Source organism: Chionomys nivalis, chromosome 17 (genome assembly GCF_950005125.1).
Source record: "Chionomys nivalis chromosome 17, mChiNiv1.1, whole genome shotgun sequence".
NCBI classification, from domain to species: Eukaryota; Metazoa; Chordata; class Mammalia; order Rodentia; family Cricetidae; genus Chionomys; species Chionomys nivalis.
Genome location: NC_080102.1, coordinates 4,278,523 through 4,295,346, shown reverse-complemented (window position 1 = coordinate 4,295,346; position 16,824 = coordinate 4,278,523). Strand labels below are relative to the sequence as shown.

Genomic DNA, 16,824 nt, shown 5'->3' with positions numbered 1-16,824 from the left:
TGTAAGTGTAGCAGTGTTAATATATGTATGAGAGGACTCACAGAGATTCGTATTTTTCTTTCTGCTATAGCAATTTTATTCCACAGCCAATTGGAAAATGCAAACGTGTGTTCCAAGCACTGCTCCCTTATGCTGTAGAAGAATTGTGCAATGTAGCAGAGTCTCTGATTGTACCTGTCAGAATGGGGATTGCCCGCCCCACAGCCCCGTTTACACTGGCCAGCACCAGCATAGACGCCATGCAAGGCAGCGAAGAACTGTTTTCAGTAGAACCATTGCCACCGCGCCCATCACCAGACCAGCCGAGCAGGTGCGCTAGTTCTTAGTATAGAAATGTTATGTTGGGCTCACCAAAGCTGTGCTTTTGAGTAACAGATGAAACAATTTTTCTCAAGTCTAATTTTCTTACCTTAATGGAAGTATAGTGATGTTTTAGTATGTATCTGACACCATCCATTAAAGCTGAATGTCAGCAACAGGACGTTTACAAACTCTTGGAAATGGAACAGCTCACTACTAAGTGAAAAATAGACGGAGACAGAAATTAAGAAAGAAAATAATAATAGCTGTGTGGTGGTGGTGGCACACGCCTTTATCCCCAGTACTCGGAGGCAGAGGCAGAAGGATCTCTTGAGTTCAAGGACAGCTACACAGAGAAACCCTGTCTTGAACAATAAAAGAAAAAGGGTCTTGAGCACCAAGCCCTTGACTTTTCTGAAAACTATCTGGCATTTTACCTAACAAAGCTCTTCTGTCACCATCCCACCATTGGCAAATTGTCATTTTCTGAAAGCTTTGTAAATTAAGTTCTACAATTTCTCAGCTGTGTCCCATTGTCAATGATTTTGCCAGCCAGGTCTCTCTGGATTCATGTAGTTCTGATCCCAATACCATGAAAAGAGCCTACCAATTGCTGGATTACTTTGTGTTGTTTTAAAAGAATATATTTAGTACATTACATATATTGACTTTTACTTACTTGTATTGCTGCTAAGCCCCCCAAGCTCCTGTTGCCCTACAACACCCCAAGACCTGGTCTTTGTAGCACAGGCTGGCCTCATTCATGGCAGTCTTTTGCCTCAGCTTCCCTAATGCTGGGATGACATGCATGAGCCACCATGCCTGTCAGAGTCATTTTTTAATATGGAAATTCTATAATTTTTCAGTGTTCAGAAATACCTTTTTGACGGGGCACAGTGGTGCACACCTGTAACCCCAGCACTTAGCAGGCAGAGGCGGGTGGGTCTCTTCATCTGTAGAGCTTTTTCTCTTGGCTTCTCCTGTACGTCTGTAATAATGCATCTTGTGCCAGAGTGATGGTGGCACGCGCCTTCAATCCTAGCAGAGGCAGGTGGATCTCTGTGAGTTCAAGGCCAGCCTGATCTACGGAGCGAGTTCCAGGACAGGCTCCAAAGCTTGCTTAGGCGGTTCTCAGATAATGCCTTAGATTCCCATTTCTCGCCAAAACTGAGATGAGGGAAGATGAAAGTTCCATCTTTTTTCTTTAATAAATCTTGATTATGTATATGGTGTACTTCCTGCATGTATGTTAAGGCACCATATCATTACAGGTGGCTGTGAGCTACCATATGTTTGCTGAGAATTGAACTCAGGACCTCTGGAAGAGCAGACAGTGCTCTTAACTTCTGAGACATCGTTCCAGCAAAGTTTTCCATCGTAACATCACTTAATTTTAATTTCCTTTATCTTATTCCTGAATCCAGTTGAAATTACCGAGTACTTCATAATATCATATCTTTAGTTTCTGGTCTCAGTAAAACTTAATGCAGTGGTTGTCACTGTGCATGGTATCTACCTTTTGTTATTTCAAGTCAGGTTTGAAGAGAAGCAAAACTGTGAGCACTCTGCTTCTGGCTGTTACTGTTCTAGGATATGGTTTATATATTGATTTTCCCCGTCCCCTACCACCCACTAGCAAGTCCATGGGTCACAAGCTGGTACAGAATAGAAACTGTGTCTGCTAATGGATGAGTGTTTGGCATCTGAGGGTGTTGGAGTAAAGGAAGAATATAAGGCTTGAGCTCCATAAAATATCCCAGGGAGAAGTGTGCCGTGTGTTGCCTTAGGTGTGGAAGTAGCGTTCTCACCAACCCTGCTCCTTCTAGCTCCAGCCAATCACAGTCATCTTACATCATCCGGAATCCACAGCAGAGACGCATCAGCCAGTCACAGCCTGTCAGAGGCCGGGATGAAGAACAGGATGATATTGTTTCAGCAGATGTGGAGGAGGTATTTTTAATTGTTTTAAATGCAGATGACCCACTTTAATTTTGTGGGAAGAACAGTCAATATTAATGATAGTAGCTTAAAACTGCCCCGTGTTCCATCCAACCTGTGGACTTTATTATACCCACTCGTGGCTCTGTGTATTACAGCAGTGTCAGTAATCTTTCATTTCTTTTGAGTACCAGGAAACTGGACACATAAACTTGTTTTTTTTACCTAACAATTAAGAGTAAAGATAGTTTTAATGTTGAAATAGTGTTTTAATATTTGAGAGGCAGGAAATTGAAATTTTATAATGGTTGAAGTACAGAGGAAATTCAACCCTTTCCCTGTGCTTCAGAACAGCTTCATACTTTTAATTGTAAGGTTCTGTTCATGTAGAGAAATTAAAATCTGTTAGCTATGTTGATAGATTTTTTTTTGCAGTGTTCTTGCTACATGTATGCCTGCTGGCCAGAAGAAAGCACCAGATTTCATTACAGACCCGTGTGAGCCACCATGTGGTTTCTGGAATTGAACTCAGGATATACGAGAGAGCAGCCAGTGCTCTTAACCTCTGAGACATCTCCTCAACCCTGATAGAGTTTTTGATAATAGATTTCCATTGGCAAGTTATTTTTAAAGCTACATAGTATAAATTTAGAATTCCTTATTTTAGAGTGTTTTGCACTTTCTTTCACTAATTCTGTGGATGAAACTGGTAGAGATGGGGGTCTGCTATGTGCTGTAATGGTCTACAATAAGATTCTGGGTTTAGGTTGAGGTGGTGGAAGGCGTGGCTGGAGAGGAGGACCACCACGATGAACAGGAAGAGCACGGGGAAGAGAACGCTGAGGCTGAGGGGCATCATGAGGAGCACGATGAAGATGGTATGCAGGCTTGGGGTTAGTAGGTGGAAGAGAGAAGCCTCATTTGCCCTACCCTAAACCAGTTTGCTTTCTGCCAAGGCACTCTGCAGTGTGCTTCAAAGTAAAGCATAACAAAATAATTTTACCACCCCCCCTCTTTGATTAAGAAACTCTTCTGTATCCTGGAGTCACCTCTGACTCAGTGTAGGTGGGATGACCTTGAACTTCTCATCTTCCTGCTTCACCTTCCCAAGTGCTAGGATTGTAAGATGTGTGTGACTGTGCCAAATTTATTGATGGTGGGGATCCAGCTGGGACTTCCAAGCATGCTAAGCAAGTGTGCTCTACTTAGCCTGCTACTTTGTCTGTCTGTCTGTCTATATATATTTAAATTTTCTGAGACAGGTTTTCTCTGTGTAACAGCCCTGACTGTCCTGGAAATCCCTTTGTAGACCAGGCTGGCATCAAACTCAGGGATATGCCTGCCTCTGCCTCCCAAGTGCTGGGATTAAAGGTGAGCGCCACCACTACCACCCGACTCTTTCATTCTTTCCTATTTGGGGCTGGTGGACAGCTCAGTAGGTAAGGCATTGTTGTCAAGCCTGTTTCCTGAGTTCAGTGCTAGGGACCCACATGGTGAAAGTAGAAAACACATTCCCACTAGTTATTATTATATCTCCATACAGAGGTCCATCTTATTGCCATGGCAAATAAATAAATATATTTCAAAAACGTATTCATTTAACCAAGCATGGTGGTGCATGCCTTTAATTTCAGTATTTGGAAGACATAAGCAGGCTCATCTCAGAGTTCGAGGCCAACCTGATCCACAGAGCGAGTTCCAGGACTGTTAACAAAGAGAAACCCTGTCTCCACTCATCCCCCTCAAAAAAAAAAAAAAAAACATAAAACAAAAAAATCCAGCCATTCAGTGTGTGTATGATCTGTGAGTACAAACGTGAGTGTGCCACAGCTTGCGTGTAGAGATTAGTGACAAGTCTGTGTTTTGTCTCTCTTGCCAAGTTGGGAGATCTGGTGACTGAACTTAGATTTCAGACCTTGTACTAACAACTATAACTTAGTACCTGTGCCTACTGAACCCACCCAGTCCTGTTTTCTCAAAAAAATACTTTAATGGTAAAATAATCAACACTCTGGAAGCTGCGGTAGGATTTTGAGTTTAAGGCCAGCCTGGGTTGTATATTAGCAAGATCCTGTCTTATTCACCTCACCTCTAAAATTAATTAATCATAATTTAACAAAGGAATTTGCAGTGGAGAGAAAGGAAAATAGTGCATCCTCTCCCCGAGATAGTAGCATTGTGTGCTTAGTTCTCTGTGCAGCTCTGTTCCGTGCGGTCTGTAACGACCGGGTATTAATCTCTGACTTTGTGTTTAAGGTAACTGAACTGCATTATTGTAATTAATTTTATAAATGTTTTAAGTTCCCTTTTGAGGTAAAATAGATGAAAGTAGGGCAGTGTGGGTAGGGGTCTTGCCCGAGCCCTGAGGCTCTGCAGGAGGTGCGCAGCTGCGGGAAGTCCACTCTTCACAGGAGGTGCGCAGCTGAGGGAAGTCCACTCTTTACAGGAGGTGCGCAGCTGCGGGAAGTCCACTCTTCACAGGGCTTGAGCCGTTCTTCCTGACCTCTGGGTTTTCTGTGCCTTACTCACCAGTGTGCCCTCTTAGTTCCTTCTTCTGGGACGATATACTGGCTTGTCAGATCTGTATTCATTATTTGGTGACTTTTTCTCCCTTATTATTTAATACTTTTCTAGGAAGTGACATGGAGCTAGATTTGTTAGCAGCTGCTGAAACAGAAAGTGACAGTGAAAGTAACCATAGTAACCAAGATAACGCCAGTGGTCGCCGAAGTGTGGTCACTGCAGCCACCGCTGGCTCAGAAGCAGGTATGTTTCCTCATGGGAGAAGCTGCCTCTAGCATTTGTAAATCCTGTGTGACATGCATGGGTAACTAGAGGCTCTTTGTACTTTTCTTTTTCTCTGACTGTTCTGGTCAGCTGCTTTTTTTTTTTTTTTCAGTAACGGATTAATTTTAAAGTTTTTTAAAAGAGTCTGTTCTCATTTCTCATTCAACTTTTTATGCTGTTTTCTCAGTACTTCATATCATTTAGCACTGTTAAATATTTTTTGAATGAGGTGGTACATGGTAAAGTTAATTATCAAAGGGCTTATGGTGGTTTTTCTTTTAAAATTTACAACTTAGGAGCGAGCAGTGTTCCTGCCTTCTTTTCTGAAGACGACTCTCAGTCTAACGACTCGAGTGACTCTGACAGCAGCAGCAGCCAGAGCGATGACATAGAGCAGGAGACCTTCATGCTTGATGAGCCGCTAGAAAGAACCACCAACAGCTCCCATGCGAACGGGGCTGCCCAGGCTCCTCGGTCCATGCAGTGGGCTGTTCGTAATACGCAACATCAGCGAGCCACTGGCACAGCTCCGTCCAGTACATCTACACCAGCAGGCAAGTCTGAAAACTCAGATATTACGCCTAGGAGCACTTCATTTATCTAGAAAATTAAGTTATATAAAAATTCCTTTTGTTGAGTTTCAAATATGAGAAGTACATGAATATGATTATATCATGTTTTCTTAATCTTTGCATTATTGCTTCTTTTGGACTGGATAGTTCTTTATTGTTGAGAACACTTTTGGACATTATAGGATGTTAAACTACGTCCATAGCCTTTTCCTGGTAGATGTCCCTAGTATCCCCAGATCCTCCTCCTTTCTTCTCCACTCGTCCAGTTGTAACAACACAGCGCCAAATGATTTCTCGTGTGGTGGTTTGAAAACATAATTACTCTTGAACACTTCCCTTCTCAGATTATACAGTTGCAGTACACTTTTTTGCTCGTGTACATATTATTAATTGATGACTTAGATTTGTACAAGCATATACAGTGACAGTAGTTAGCAACTACGTCAGCTCATTGTAATTGTCCTTTTTCCTTATAGCAAGTTCCGCGGGTTTGATTTATATTGATCCTTCAAATTTACGCCGGAGTGGCACCATCAGTACAAGTGCTGCAGCCGCAGCTGCTGCTTTGGAAGCTAGCAATGCCAGCAGCTACTTAACATCTGCAAGCAGTTTAGCCAGGGCTTACAGCATTGTCATCAGACAAATCTCGGACTTGATGGGCCTTATCCCTAAGTATAATCACCTAGTATACTCTCAGATTCCAGCAGCTGTGAAATTGACTTACCAAGATGCAGTCAACTTACAGGTATGAAACCATTGAAAAGTTGCTTACTAGAATACAATGTTTGCCCATCAATTAGGAGAATTTCAATATAATGGGAATATTACAAATGCTTAAATGTTAACATACTATTGCTGTATCAGATTTAGCTTTGTTTGGGTAGTTTTGACTATTTCAGTTTGATCTTCATAGAACTATGTAGAAGAAAAGCTTATTCCCACGTGGAACTGGATGGTCAGTATTATGGACTCTACTGAGGCTCAATTACGTTATGGTTCTGCATTAGCGTCTGCTGGAGACCCAGGACACCCAAACCACCCTCTTCATGCCTCTCAGAATTCAGCTAGAAGAGAGAGGATGACTGCACGAGAAGAGGCCAGTTTAAGAACGCTTGAAGGCAGACGGTATGAGATTCTCTACATGCGTCTCTGTTGAGTCAGCCCCTGAATCCTAGGTTAGAGCTTTTGGGTTGCTGTTACATTTTGGTGAAGGAGAACTGCCTCATGTTACTTGTTTTTGAGAGGCAGTTGAAGCAAAATAGTTTAGTTACCTAAGTTACTGTTCTTTTTAAATCCATTCATGTCATCATAGGAATTTCTTGTTAAAACTACTGTTAGCCTAGGTCCTTGTTTCCCTTTATAAGGCGTCTGTTTCTGGAAAGACTTGGTTTCGACCAGGACTAAGCTCAAAGCAGTTTGTACTTAGGAGGGAAAGTGTGTGAGTGTCAGTATTGCGCTTTGGTTTCACAGCACACATTTCTCCCCTCTCTCCCTTATCCTGTTCAATTATAAGTTAGCACTTTTCAGGACTAGCAGTTACCTCAGCATTGAAGTCATCAGTGAAGAGGATGGATCTGGGGATTTGGCTCTTGTTGTTGCTGGCAGTTAAAATAGTGAGAGAGAACAAAGATGTGGGGGGCACGAGAGAGCGGAAACGCTGGGATACAAATAATTATTGAGGCAGGCCGGGCCAGGCTCTATATTTTATACTTGATTCTAAAATAAGGAAATAGGCCGGGCGGTGGTGGCGCACGCCTTTAATCCCAGCACTTGGGAGGCAGAGGCAGGCGGATCTCTGTGAGTTCGAGACCAGCCTGGTCTACAAGAGCTAGTTCCAGGACAGGCTCCAAAACTACAGAGAAACTCTGTCTCGAAAAAAACCAATAAAATAAATAAATAAAATAAAATAAGGAAATAGGAAGTAATTTCTTCATAGGGAAATCAGAAATAGTTAGAAATAGAATTCACATACTTGCCTTTGAGCATTTGGGAGTTGAGAACAAATTTATTTGATGGGCTGGTTAGTAGAGTACTAGAGAGATATTTGATTGGCAGCAGATCTTCTGTTCTACGAGCTCTGCTCCACAGAAGGACAAGTTCTTGTCTTTTGGGGGCTGTAGTCAGTTGCTCTAAAAGAACACAGTATTCTGTGGCTGGGGAGTGGGCTCAGTGGTTAAAAACACTGGTTTGCAGAGGACCTGGATTCAGTTTCTAGATCACACGTGGCAGCTCATAATCACTGTAACTATAGTTCCCAGAGATCAGACACCCTCTTCAGGCCTCCTTGGGCAGTATACCAACCCACATGGTGCAGTCCTATTGGCATGCAAAACAGTCACATACATAAAATACTTTTAAAAGACAACACCCTGGATTCTGATGTGGGATCTTGATCAGTGTCAGCATTGTGTGCACCTCTCCCTAATCTCAACCATTGTTACATCATCAATACGTGGTCTTTTAGAACTGGCTTCTGTCACTGAACATGATGGTGTTTTGGCTCAACCATGTATCAATAACTTAAAAATATTCTGACATTTTGTTAACCATCCATCAGTTGACATTTGGAGTATTTCTTCTGCCTTTTCATTGTTGTGCGTGATGCTTCATCTCTCCATAGACGCTTGTGTGGGCGTGTGGTGTTTTATCTAGTTGTAAAATCGCTAGGTAATATGGTAATATACTACATGTTTAACATTCTGAGACACCAGACTGTTTCCTGAGAGGAAAATACTGAACCAGCAGTGTTAGAGAAAGCGTTAGTTTCTCTGTGTCTCTTTCTATCCCCAAACTTTTGTTCTTCCTGCATCTGCCTTGAATGTGCTAGGGTTATAGGTCTAGATCACCTAGCTCATGCCTATAGTTTTCTCTGTGTCTCTTTGATTGTAGCCACCCTAGTGGGTGTAATATACAGTCCTCACACCTGAGGGCTGGGGACATCTCAATTACCCATCTGAGTTCTTTGAGGTTTTGATTTATTTGCTAAAGATGTTGTAATATATTTTTCATGTGCGATTTGGCAGTTGGCCCTGTGTCTGCTTGACTCTTTTCCACAGCTGAAAATAGGTTTTTTTAAAGTTTTTATTTAGTTAAGAGTTTATATATTTTGGATAAGAATTCCTTATCAAGCAATGTTTTCGAAGGTTTAATCCCTCTTCACTTTTTTTTCTTCTCTTTTTAATGTGTGAGGGAACATCTTTAATTGAGAGGTGAGCATCAGATCCTTTGGAGCTGGGCTGAATGGCAGTTATGTGTTCCTTAGTTGGGTGCTGGGATCCAAATTTGGGTCACCTGGAAGAGCAGCAAGTGCTCTTCTGAGCCATCTCTCCAGCGTCCCTTCGCACTTTCTTGGTGTCCCTTGAGAAGTTTCTAATTTTGATAAAAGTCCAGTTTGCCTAACTTTTTTATTTGCTGCTTGTGGTTTTGGGTATCATTTGTTTATTTGTCTCTTCATTCATTGAAAGATAGTTTTGCAATGTAGCAGCCTGGTATCCACTTTGCTCTGTAGCCCTGACCTGTTCTACGCTCCATCTGTCAGCCTCCCACATCCCAAAGCATGGGATAGCACGAGTCACCAGTCCCAACAGTTGATGTTAGTTTTAGGCTATATTTTAGTTTGCTTTTCTATTGCTGGAGTAAAACACACTGGCCATGCCTTAGAGAGGAGAGGGTTTATTTTATCTTACACCTATAGTCCATTATCAAGGGAAGTCAGGGTCGGCACTCAGCGAGGGAACTGATGCAGAAGCCTTGGAGAGTGCTGTCTACCGGCTGCTTATGGTTTGCGCAGTCTGCTCTCTTACAACACCTCAGGTCGACACAGCCCTTAGACCCTCCCACGTCAACATCGATGAGAGACTGCTCCTTCAGCTTGCACGGAGGCTAATCTGATGGGGCCCTTTTGATGGTTCCTCCTTCCTGCATGACTCTAGCGTACATCAAGTGGACAAAAACTCACAGGTCGTGCTTCTCAGAGTGGTTTCTAGAACTCCACCATCGGCCTTAGCTGACACTTGTTAGAAATGGCAAATTCAGGCCTCTTTAGACTGGTAGGGACTCTGATGTGTAGAGCTATAACTCATAAGCAGTGGTATTTCTAAAGAGTTCTATTTTCTCCCTTAATAATATATTTCATGTTTATGAAGTGTTTTGCACATGTACGGTAGCTGAGGAAGCAATAAGACGGTGTCAGATCTCTTGGGATGGAGTTCTGGGTGGTTGTGTATCCCTGTGTGGATGCTGGGAACTGAACCCAAGTCTTCTACAACAGTAGCAAGTGCTCTTAACTGATGAGCTATTACTTCAGCCCAGTGTTTTCATTTTTTTTTTCATATTTATGAGATTTCATATTTGTGGGTTTTGCAAACTTCTTTTTTGTTGTTGTTTCTATAGACGTGCTACATTGCTTAGCGCCCGTCAGGGAATGATGTCTGCTCGAGGAGATTTTCTCAATTATGCTCTTTCTTTAATGAGATCTCATAATGATGAACATTCGGATGTTCTTCCGGTATTGGATGTGTGCTCATTAAAACATGTGGCATATGTTTTCCAAGCCCTTATATATTGGATTAAAGCAATGAATCAACAGACAACATTGGACACCCCTCAACTGGAACGGAAAAGGTACATCCATACTTTCCTTGAGTTTTGTTTGAGAACTACTTACTTGGTGTGGTCTCTAAATAGTCAATGTGGACGAGGAAGATCAGTACTACAAAAGGGGACAAAGGTATTTCATGTAGGAAAGTGGACTTGACTTCTATCTTCCTGTTCTGCCATTATTTCTCTCAAAACGAAAACCCAGGAATCAAGTGAAACTTAATGATGAGGACCTTGCTGGAGTTTGTTGTGTTTTGGAGGAGAGTTTGTAGACACTCAGTATTTCTGTAGTGGAATTCATTCATTCAGGCTCCTGGTGAGCCTGTTTTGTTATTGTAGTGAATTAGGCAGATGATTTTACCATTTCTCATCATCTGAAACTATATAGTTGTGTTAGACGGCAGGAGTTAGATTCCAGCGTGAGGTGTCAGATGCTAAAGAACTGAGTTCAGTTCTTGGGTGCTGTGTGGTAGAAGAGAGAATAAATCTTGCAGATTGTTTTCTGACTTCATGTGTGCTATGACAAACATCCGCACACGAGTTAGATACCCAAGTGACAGTTTTAATGTTGTCTTCTTGCCATCCCCCTCGCCATTGTTCTTTTTCATGTCATGTGAATACTTAGTTTAAATGAGCAGCTTTGTTCTCTTATAGGACGCGAGAACTTCTGGAACTGGGCATTGACAATGAAGATTCAGAGCATGAGAATGATGACGACACCAGTCAAAGTTAGTGCTCGAAAGTCACTGCTCACTTAAGAATGGCCGCCTCGGTAGTTCCTCCAGGCTTTAAACCACATTATTTTCTGTCTGGGTGGGAAATCTCTTTTCTTCTCTGTGTCGCATTTATCTTCTCTGTCCTTTTTCTCACACATCCTTGTGTATATAGTTTATAATGAGGACCAAATTCATGTGAATTTTTCAATAGTCCGTACTTCTTTAGATTTTCCCCCTTTTCTTTTCTCTTAGTTAATATTTATCATTACTTTAAGTCTTAGGAAATATTAATTTTTTTCTATTAATATTGTTGTAAAATAGATTTAGTTAAGAAAATGTAAATTATTCTTGAACAGAAACTAAGAGAAGTTTTGCTTTTGGGTTATTTTGGTTTTTTGAGACAGGGATTCTCTGTAGCTTTGGAGCTTTTCCTGGAACTAGCTCTTGTAGGCCAGGCTACCCTTGAGCTCACAGAGATCTGAGTGCTGGGATTAAAGGCATGCACCACCACCATTCTGCAAGAAGTTTAAGTTTTAGTGCCACAAAATTGGAGGATCTTGTAGAACAGTGGTTCTCAGCCTATCTGGGGTGATGGCCCCTTTGGGGATGAGTGATCTTTTCACATGAGTCGCCTAAGATCATTGGGGAAAACACAGATATTAAAGGGTGCAGCATTAGGAAGATCAACACCACTGTTACAGAGCCAACTTGTAGTTTTCTGTCATTTTAGTTGGGAGTTAAAGGTTTTAAGTGAACAGTCCAGTTTTCTGTTTATTGTTCCCAGCTAATACTTTATTAGCTTAGGGAAAGATAACTGGCCTCAGTTGGATTGGGGGTAGAGGTTGTTGTTTGTTGTTTGTGGTGATTGGTTGGGTTTTTTTTTCCTCTGTCCTTTTGAAAGTCCAGCCATAATCCACCATTTGCAGCCTTAGTAGGCACTGTCAGAGTTTGGTTCTGTCAGGAGAGCTCCTGCAAGTGTGCTGACTTGTGTTGGCTGGGCACAGAGACTGCTCAGCAGCTCCTACTTGGTTTCACCGTGGTAGGTGAATAGTCAGACTTCAGCTTCTGTTCATCGCCTCCTGCTCTCTTCAGGTTGAGTCCTGACTGTGGTCAGGAAACTAGCTGATTTTGGCTTCATTCTCTAGATCTAAGGAGAGGGTGTAAGAAGCCTGTTCGCAGAGTGGAACATTTATTCTTGCATTTTTATTGTTGTGTGAAATAATGCTTTCAGTTATTTTGGATTGTCACTGTAAAAAAATACCGGAAAAGCTAGGTGTGATCTCACAGGTCTTTAATGTCAATACCGAGGTAAACAGAGGCAGCTCAGCCTGGTCTACATAGTGAGTTCTAGGACAGCCAAGGCTGCCACACAAGAAGATTCTGTTTTCAATCCAGCCCTTAACTTGCTTTCTGGTATACTAATATTTTAAAAGAGATATACCAAGCATTTTGGATCGGACAAATTAATTTTCTGTTACCTTTTGTAATCACTTTTTTTAAAATGTTTAGGTGCTACTTTGAATGATAAGGATGATGAGTCTCTTCCTGCAGAAACTGGCCAAACCCACCCTTTCTTCCGCCGTTCTGACTCTATGACGTTCCTTGGATGTATACCCCCAAACCCATTTGAAGTGCCTTTGGCTGAAGCCATACCCTTGGCCGATCAGCCACATTTGTTGCAGGTGAGCTAAACAGGTCTAAAGCTGGCTCATAGCTGATTTTGAAGTTTTCAGTCTAACTATTATATGTCTTATTAAAATTCCAGCCAAATGCTAGAAAGGAAGATTTGTTTGGCCGCCCAAGTCAGGGTCTTTATTCGTCATCTACCGGGAGTGGGAAGTGCTTAGTGGAAGTTACAATGGACAGAAATTGCCTCGAGGTAAGACAGTAAAAGTTTACAGTGTGTTTGTTGGTTAGCACTTTGCCCCAGTTTCCAGATGTGAAGAGGTGCCTTAGTTGAGAGTATTTTATTTCACCACTCAGTTCACACATCGTATAGCTCTGTTATGTCTGTATCGGATAGTCTGGTCCAGAGCATTACTGGTGTATGCTGTTAAAAACTGAGGTTTCCACATGAGTATATTTAATACAGATGAGCATATGTAATTTTAGCTTCAGATTCCTCTTGATGTGCTGAACTGCTTGAATCAAGAAAAAAAAATGAGGCAGCAGTAGTAATGATTAGTAATGACACCTCAGTAAGTCTGTCTCTCAGGTACTGTCTCAGTCTCTATAACCAAGGAAACTTCATTTAGGTGAGAAATGAGGCTGGAGGAGATTTTAATTTTCAAGGGGGAATGTCAGTTATCACAACACTAATTACACAACAGATTTAGTTTTCAGAGATATATATGTCTGACTTGAGGTAAAATTTATATTCTGCTTTTCTATGAAAAAATGGTATATTTAAAGACAACATAGATGAAATATAGCTGAATAGATTTTTATAACCAAGTGGTAAAGGCAAATGTAATATTAAATTATTAAAAATATATAGGAGACATAGGTGCCAGATACTACAAAACATTGCTCTGAGAATTCTCTAGGCTGCACTGGGGTAGTGCACTGAACTTGCAGTTGTCCAGGGGCTAGGTTGACGAGAACAGACCGGTGGAGGAAGCTCTAGACGGGCACGGTTTAACTTCCCTTGGGATTTCTGTGGGACTCTGTGATGTTGAAAACATATGTAACTTTTAACCCTAAAATTTCATAGGTTCTTCCAACTAAAATGTCTTATGCTGCCAATCTTAAAAATGTAATGAACATGCAAAACCGGCAAAAGAAAGAAGGGGAGGAGCAGGGCGTGCTGACTGCGGAGGCTGAGAGCACAAAGCCTGGGCCGTCTGCTCATGATGTAGCCGCGCAATTGAAAAGCAGTTTGCTAGCAGAGATTGGACTCACTGAGAGCGAGGGGCCGCCCCTTACATCATTCAGGTGAGGTGAGATGAAGTAGCGCCCTTGACTGCTGCTCTGTTATTTTATTAGAGTTTCCTCCTTTATAAGTTTGTATATGTAAGTTTATGAATATTGTTACTCTTTTGCGATTTCTTAATTTACTATCAGATAAATACTATTGAGTTTTCTGGACTTTATTTAGAATTGATCTTCTTTTTCATTTATTGAATTTCCAAGATGCCAGTTTTCTTAATGTTTAATCAGCAGTTCAGATAAGGGAACCATGTAAATACTACAAAGAATAGAATTTTCAGGATTTATGACTTACATTTAATTTGGACTCACAAATGGTATCTTTGACAGAGGTAGGTGTTCGTTTACTAAATAAGTTGGTAGCATATACTGTTGCTTATGCTAGAAGTATAAGATAATGTTTTTGCTTACAAGTTAGTGAACTAGTTAATAAAATAAGGCATGCTTAGTCAGTGAACAAGACACACTGCATGGTCATTTCCTACCAACCATAAAGGGTATTGGGTGATCTCTGTACTAAGTAGTTGTGGTATGAGGGAAGAGGGAGTTAGGCTAGCAGGTTAGCTTTAGGGATGAAAGAAAACCACATCAAAGAAAGGTCTCAGAGGGACAGATGTTAAAAATGTGGTTTACGTCTGTGCAGTGTGGAGTAGATGGTGCTGAGGGATAAAAATTACTAGGAAATATTGTCGTGAGGCCATATTAAATTTTGTCCGTGTTGGGTTAAGCATCACTAAAACAAATGGAAGTTGTAGAGGTGGACTGAGGAGAGGAAGTAAATGAAATGTTGCAGGCAGAGGATGCCCTGATGGGGTGACGTGTGTACACATCAGGAGCGCGCATCTCTGGGGAAGGCTCCTTCATTCACTAAGTAGAATATGGTTTGAATTATTTAAGACAGCAGAATATTAAAAGACCAAGAAAGATACTGCTATTGACCAAAAGTCTGAATTTGGGGAATTGATGTAATGGCTTTCTCTGTCTCTTTAACTTCTCACAGGCCACAGTGTAGTTTCATGGGGATGGTCATTTCTCATGACATGCTGCTGGGACGTTGGCGCCTTTCTTTAGAACTCTTTGGCAGAGTATTCATGGAAGATGTTGGAGCAGAACCTGGATCGGTGTGTAGTTTGTGTACTTGATTTCTTTTCTGCATGATATGAACATGTTTCAGTGAATAATTGTTACTGTTTATTTTATTTTAAGATCTTAACTGAATTGGGTGGTTTTGAGGTGAAGGAATCAAAGTTCCGTAGAGAAATGGAAAAACTGAGAAACCAGCAATCAAGAGATTTATCACTAGAGGTAAAGGTATTTAGATTTTCTGATGTTCATAGTATACTACTGCAGAAGTCTTAAAACATGTAGATAATAAATATTGCTCAGTGATTGATACACACTTATAATTAAAAATTTAAAGAAATGACGATTACAAGATTCTGAGTACTAATTTTTGTTTGTCTTGTCATTGGGGATTTGTTTCCTAACTTCTTCCTAGCATGAGAGCCTGAGTTCCAATCTCTAGTACCCTCTTAAGCCAAGTGTGAGCGGGGTGGTCATGAAGCACACCTTTAATCGGGAGGCAGAGGAAGGCGGATCTCTGTGAGTTCGAGGCCAGCCTGATCTACAAGAGCTAGTTCCAGGACAGGCTCCAAAACTACAAAAGGGGGGGAAATAAAACCAACAAAACAAAAAACATGTCTTGAAAAACCACACACACACACACACACAAAAGCCAAGTGTGGTGGTGTCCCATTCCTTTGATCCTAGGACTGGGGAGACAGAGACAGGATTCTTGGTGCTCATTGGTCAAATAGTCTTGTTGAAATCAGTGAGAGCCTCGTCTCAGAAAATAAAGTAGAAGATGATAGAGGAGTAAACCCGATGTCGGCCTCTGGCTTTCACGTGTTTGTCTGGGCAAGTATACCTGTACATGTGAACATGTGTACACACACTTCATTACAGAAACATGAACAAGAACTCTTGGTGTTCTGAATTCCATTCAGACTATTCTTATTGATGCTTAATTTGTTTGTTTGATGGCTAGGGTGTTTGTTGTTGTTGTTTTGTTTTGTTTTTTTTATTATTTGTTCATTTATTTTTTTCAAGACAGGGTTTCTCTGGCTAACGGCCATCTCTGTCCTGGAACTTGCTCTGTAGGCTAAGCTGGCCTCAAACTCACAGAGATCCACCTGCCTCTGCCTCCCAAGTGCTGAGATTAAAGGCGTGCCCCACCACCGCCCTGCTCGATGGCTAGTTTTATGTCATTTTTAGTGCCTCAGCCCTTTCTAATATTATCTGTAATAAATGACCTTCCTTGTTACTTTCCAGTGTGTGCCGTGTACATTTCCTGCCACAGGCCCTACCTTGGCCATTTCTTAAGAAATCTTATTATAAGGTTGGAAATGGGCTCTGGTCTGAGGTTCTGTACACTGCTAGCGTGGTTGTTATTTCTAGGCCTTTAAGAAACTACTGTGAAATTCATACTGAGACTTTGCATTCAAACTGAAGATGTCCTTTTTTCCAGACTGAATAGACAGCTTCTCACCTTTGGTGGACTGTTTTTATCCACATTTTAGACGTCTTAAAACTACGACATTACTACCACTACCACCAATAAGATGTTTCCTTTTTAGGTTTTTCGAGACAGGGTTTCTCTAGCTTTGGAGCCTGTCCTGGAACTCACTCTGTAGACCAGGCTGGCCTCAGACTTAGAGAGATCCACTGCCTCTGCCTTCCAAGTGCTGGATTAAAGGTGTGTGCCACCCTTGCCTGACAACTTTTAAAATAAAATTTTTTATTTCAGCTGGGCATTCCCCAGCATGTCATTTTTAAACTTACATTTTCTGTTACTGAGGGAGTTACATGTGTTTGGGAATCAGTAGTGTAGGAGGTTCATTAGTTTAAGGTCCTCCTGGACTATAGAATAAAATTCTGGGCTAGCCTGGGTTACATACTAGGATATCTCAAAAGAGAAAAGGTTC

General features: G+C 41.4%; 1 protein-coding gene across 4 annotated transcripts in view; it reads left to right on the top strand.

Moving 5' to 3' along the window:
* Ubr5 (ubiquitin protein ligase E3 component n-recognin 5) overlaps nucleotides 1–16,824 on the top strand; it is a 106,072-nt gene that overhangs the window by 72,566 nt on the left and 16,682 nt on the right. For all 4 annotated transcript variants that reach the window (XR_009058476.1, XM_057792178.1, XM_057792177.1 and 1 more), the window contains exons 34-47: nucleotides 71–310; nucleotides 2,127–2,250; nucleotides 3,005–3,116; nucleotides 4,873–5,004; nucleotides 5,322–5,579; nucleotides 6,074–6,342; nucleotides 6,511–6,722; nucleotides 9,990–10,220; nucleotides 10,851–10,924; nucleotides 12,422–12,594; nucleotides 12,678–12,791; nucleotides 13,626–13,846; nucleotides 14,841–14,961; nucleotides 15,047–15,145. Coding sequence is in view for 3 of the 4 variants with exons in the window: in XM_057792178.1 (XP_057648161.1) it covers nucleotides 71–310; nucleotides 2,127–2,250; nucleotides 3,005–3,116; nucleotides 4,873–5,004; nucleotides 5,322–5,579; nucleotides 6,074–6,342; nucleotides 6,511–6,722; nucleotides 9,990–10,220; nucleotides 10,851–10,924; nucleotides 12,422–12,594; nucleotides 12,678–12,791; nucleotides 13,626–13,846; nucleotides 14,841–14,961; nucleotides 15,047–15,145 (2,380 nt within the window). In the remaining variant the exon portion in view is untranslated. The remainder of the gene's footprint in view (nucleotides 1–70; nucleotides 311–2,126; nucleotides 2,251–3,004; nucleotides 3,117–4,872; nucleotides 5,005–5,321; nucleotides 5,580–6,073; nucleotides 6,343–6,510; nucleotides 6,723–9,989; nucleotides 10,221–10,850; nucleotides 10,925–12,421; nucleotides 12,595–12,677; nucleotides 12,792–13,625; nucleotides 13,847–14,840; nucleotides 14,962–15,046; nucleotides 15,146–16,824) is intronic.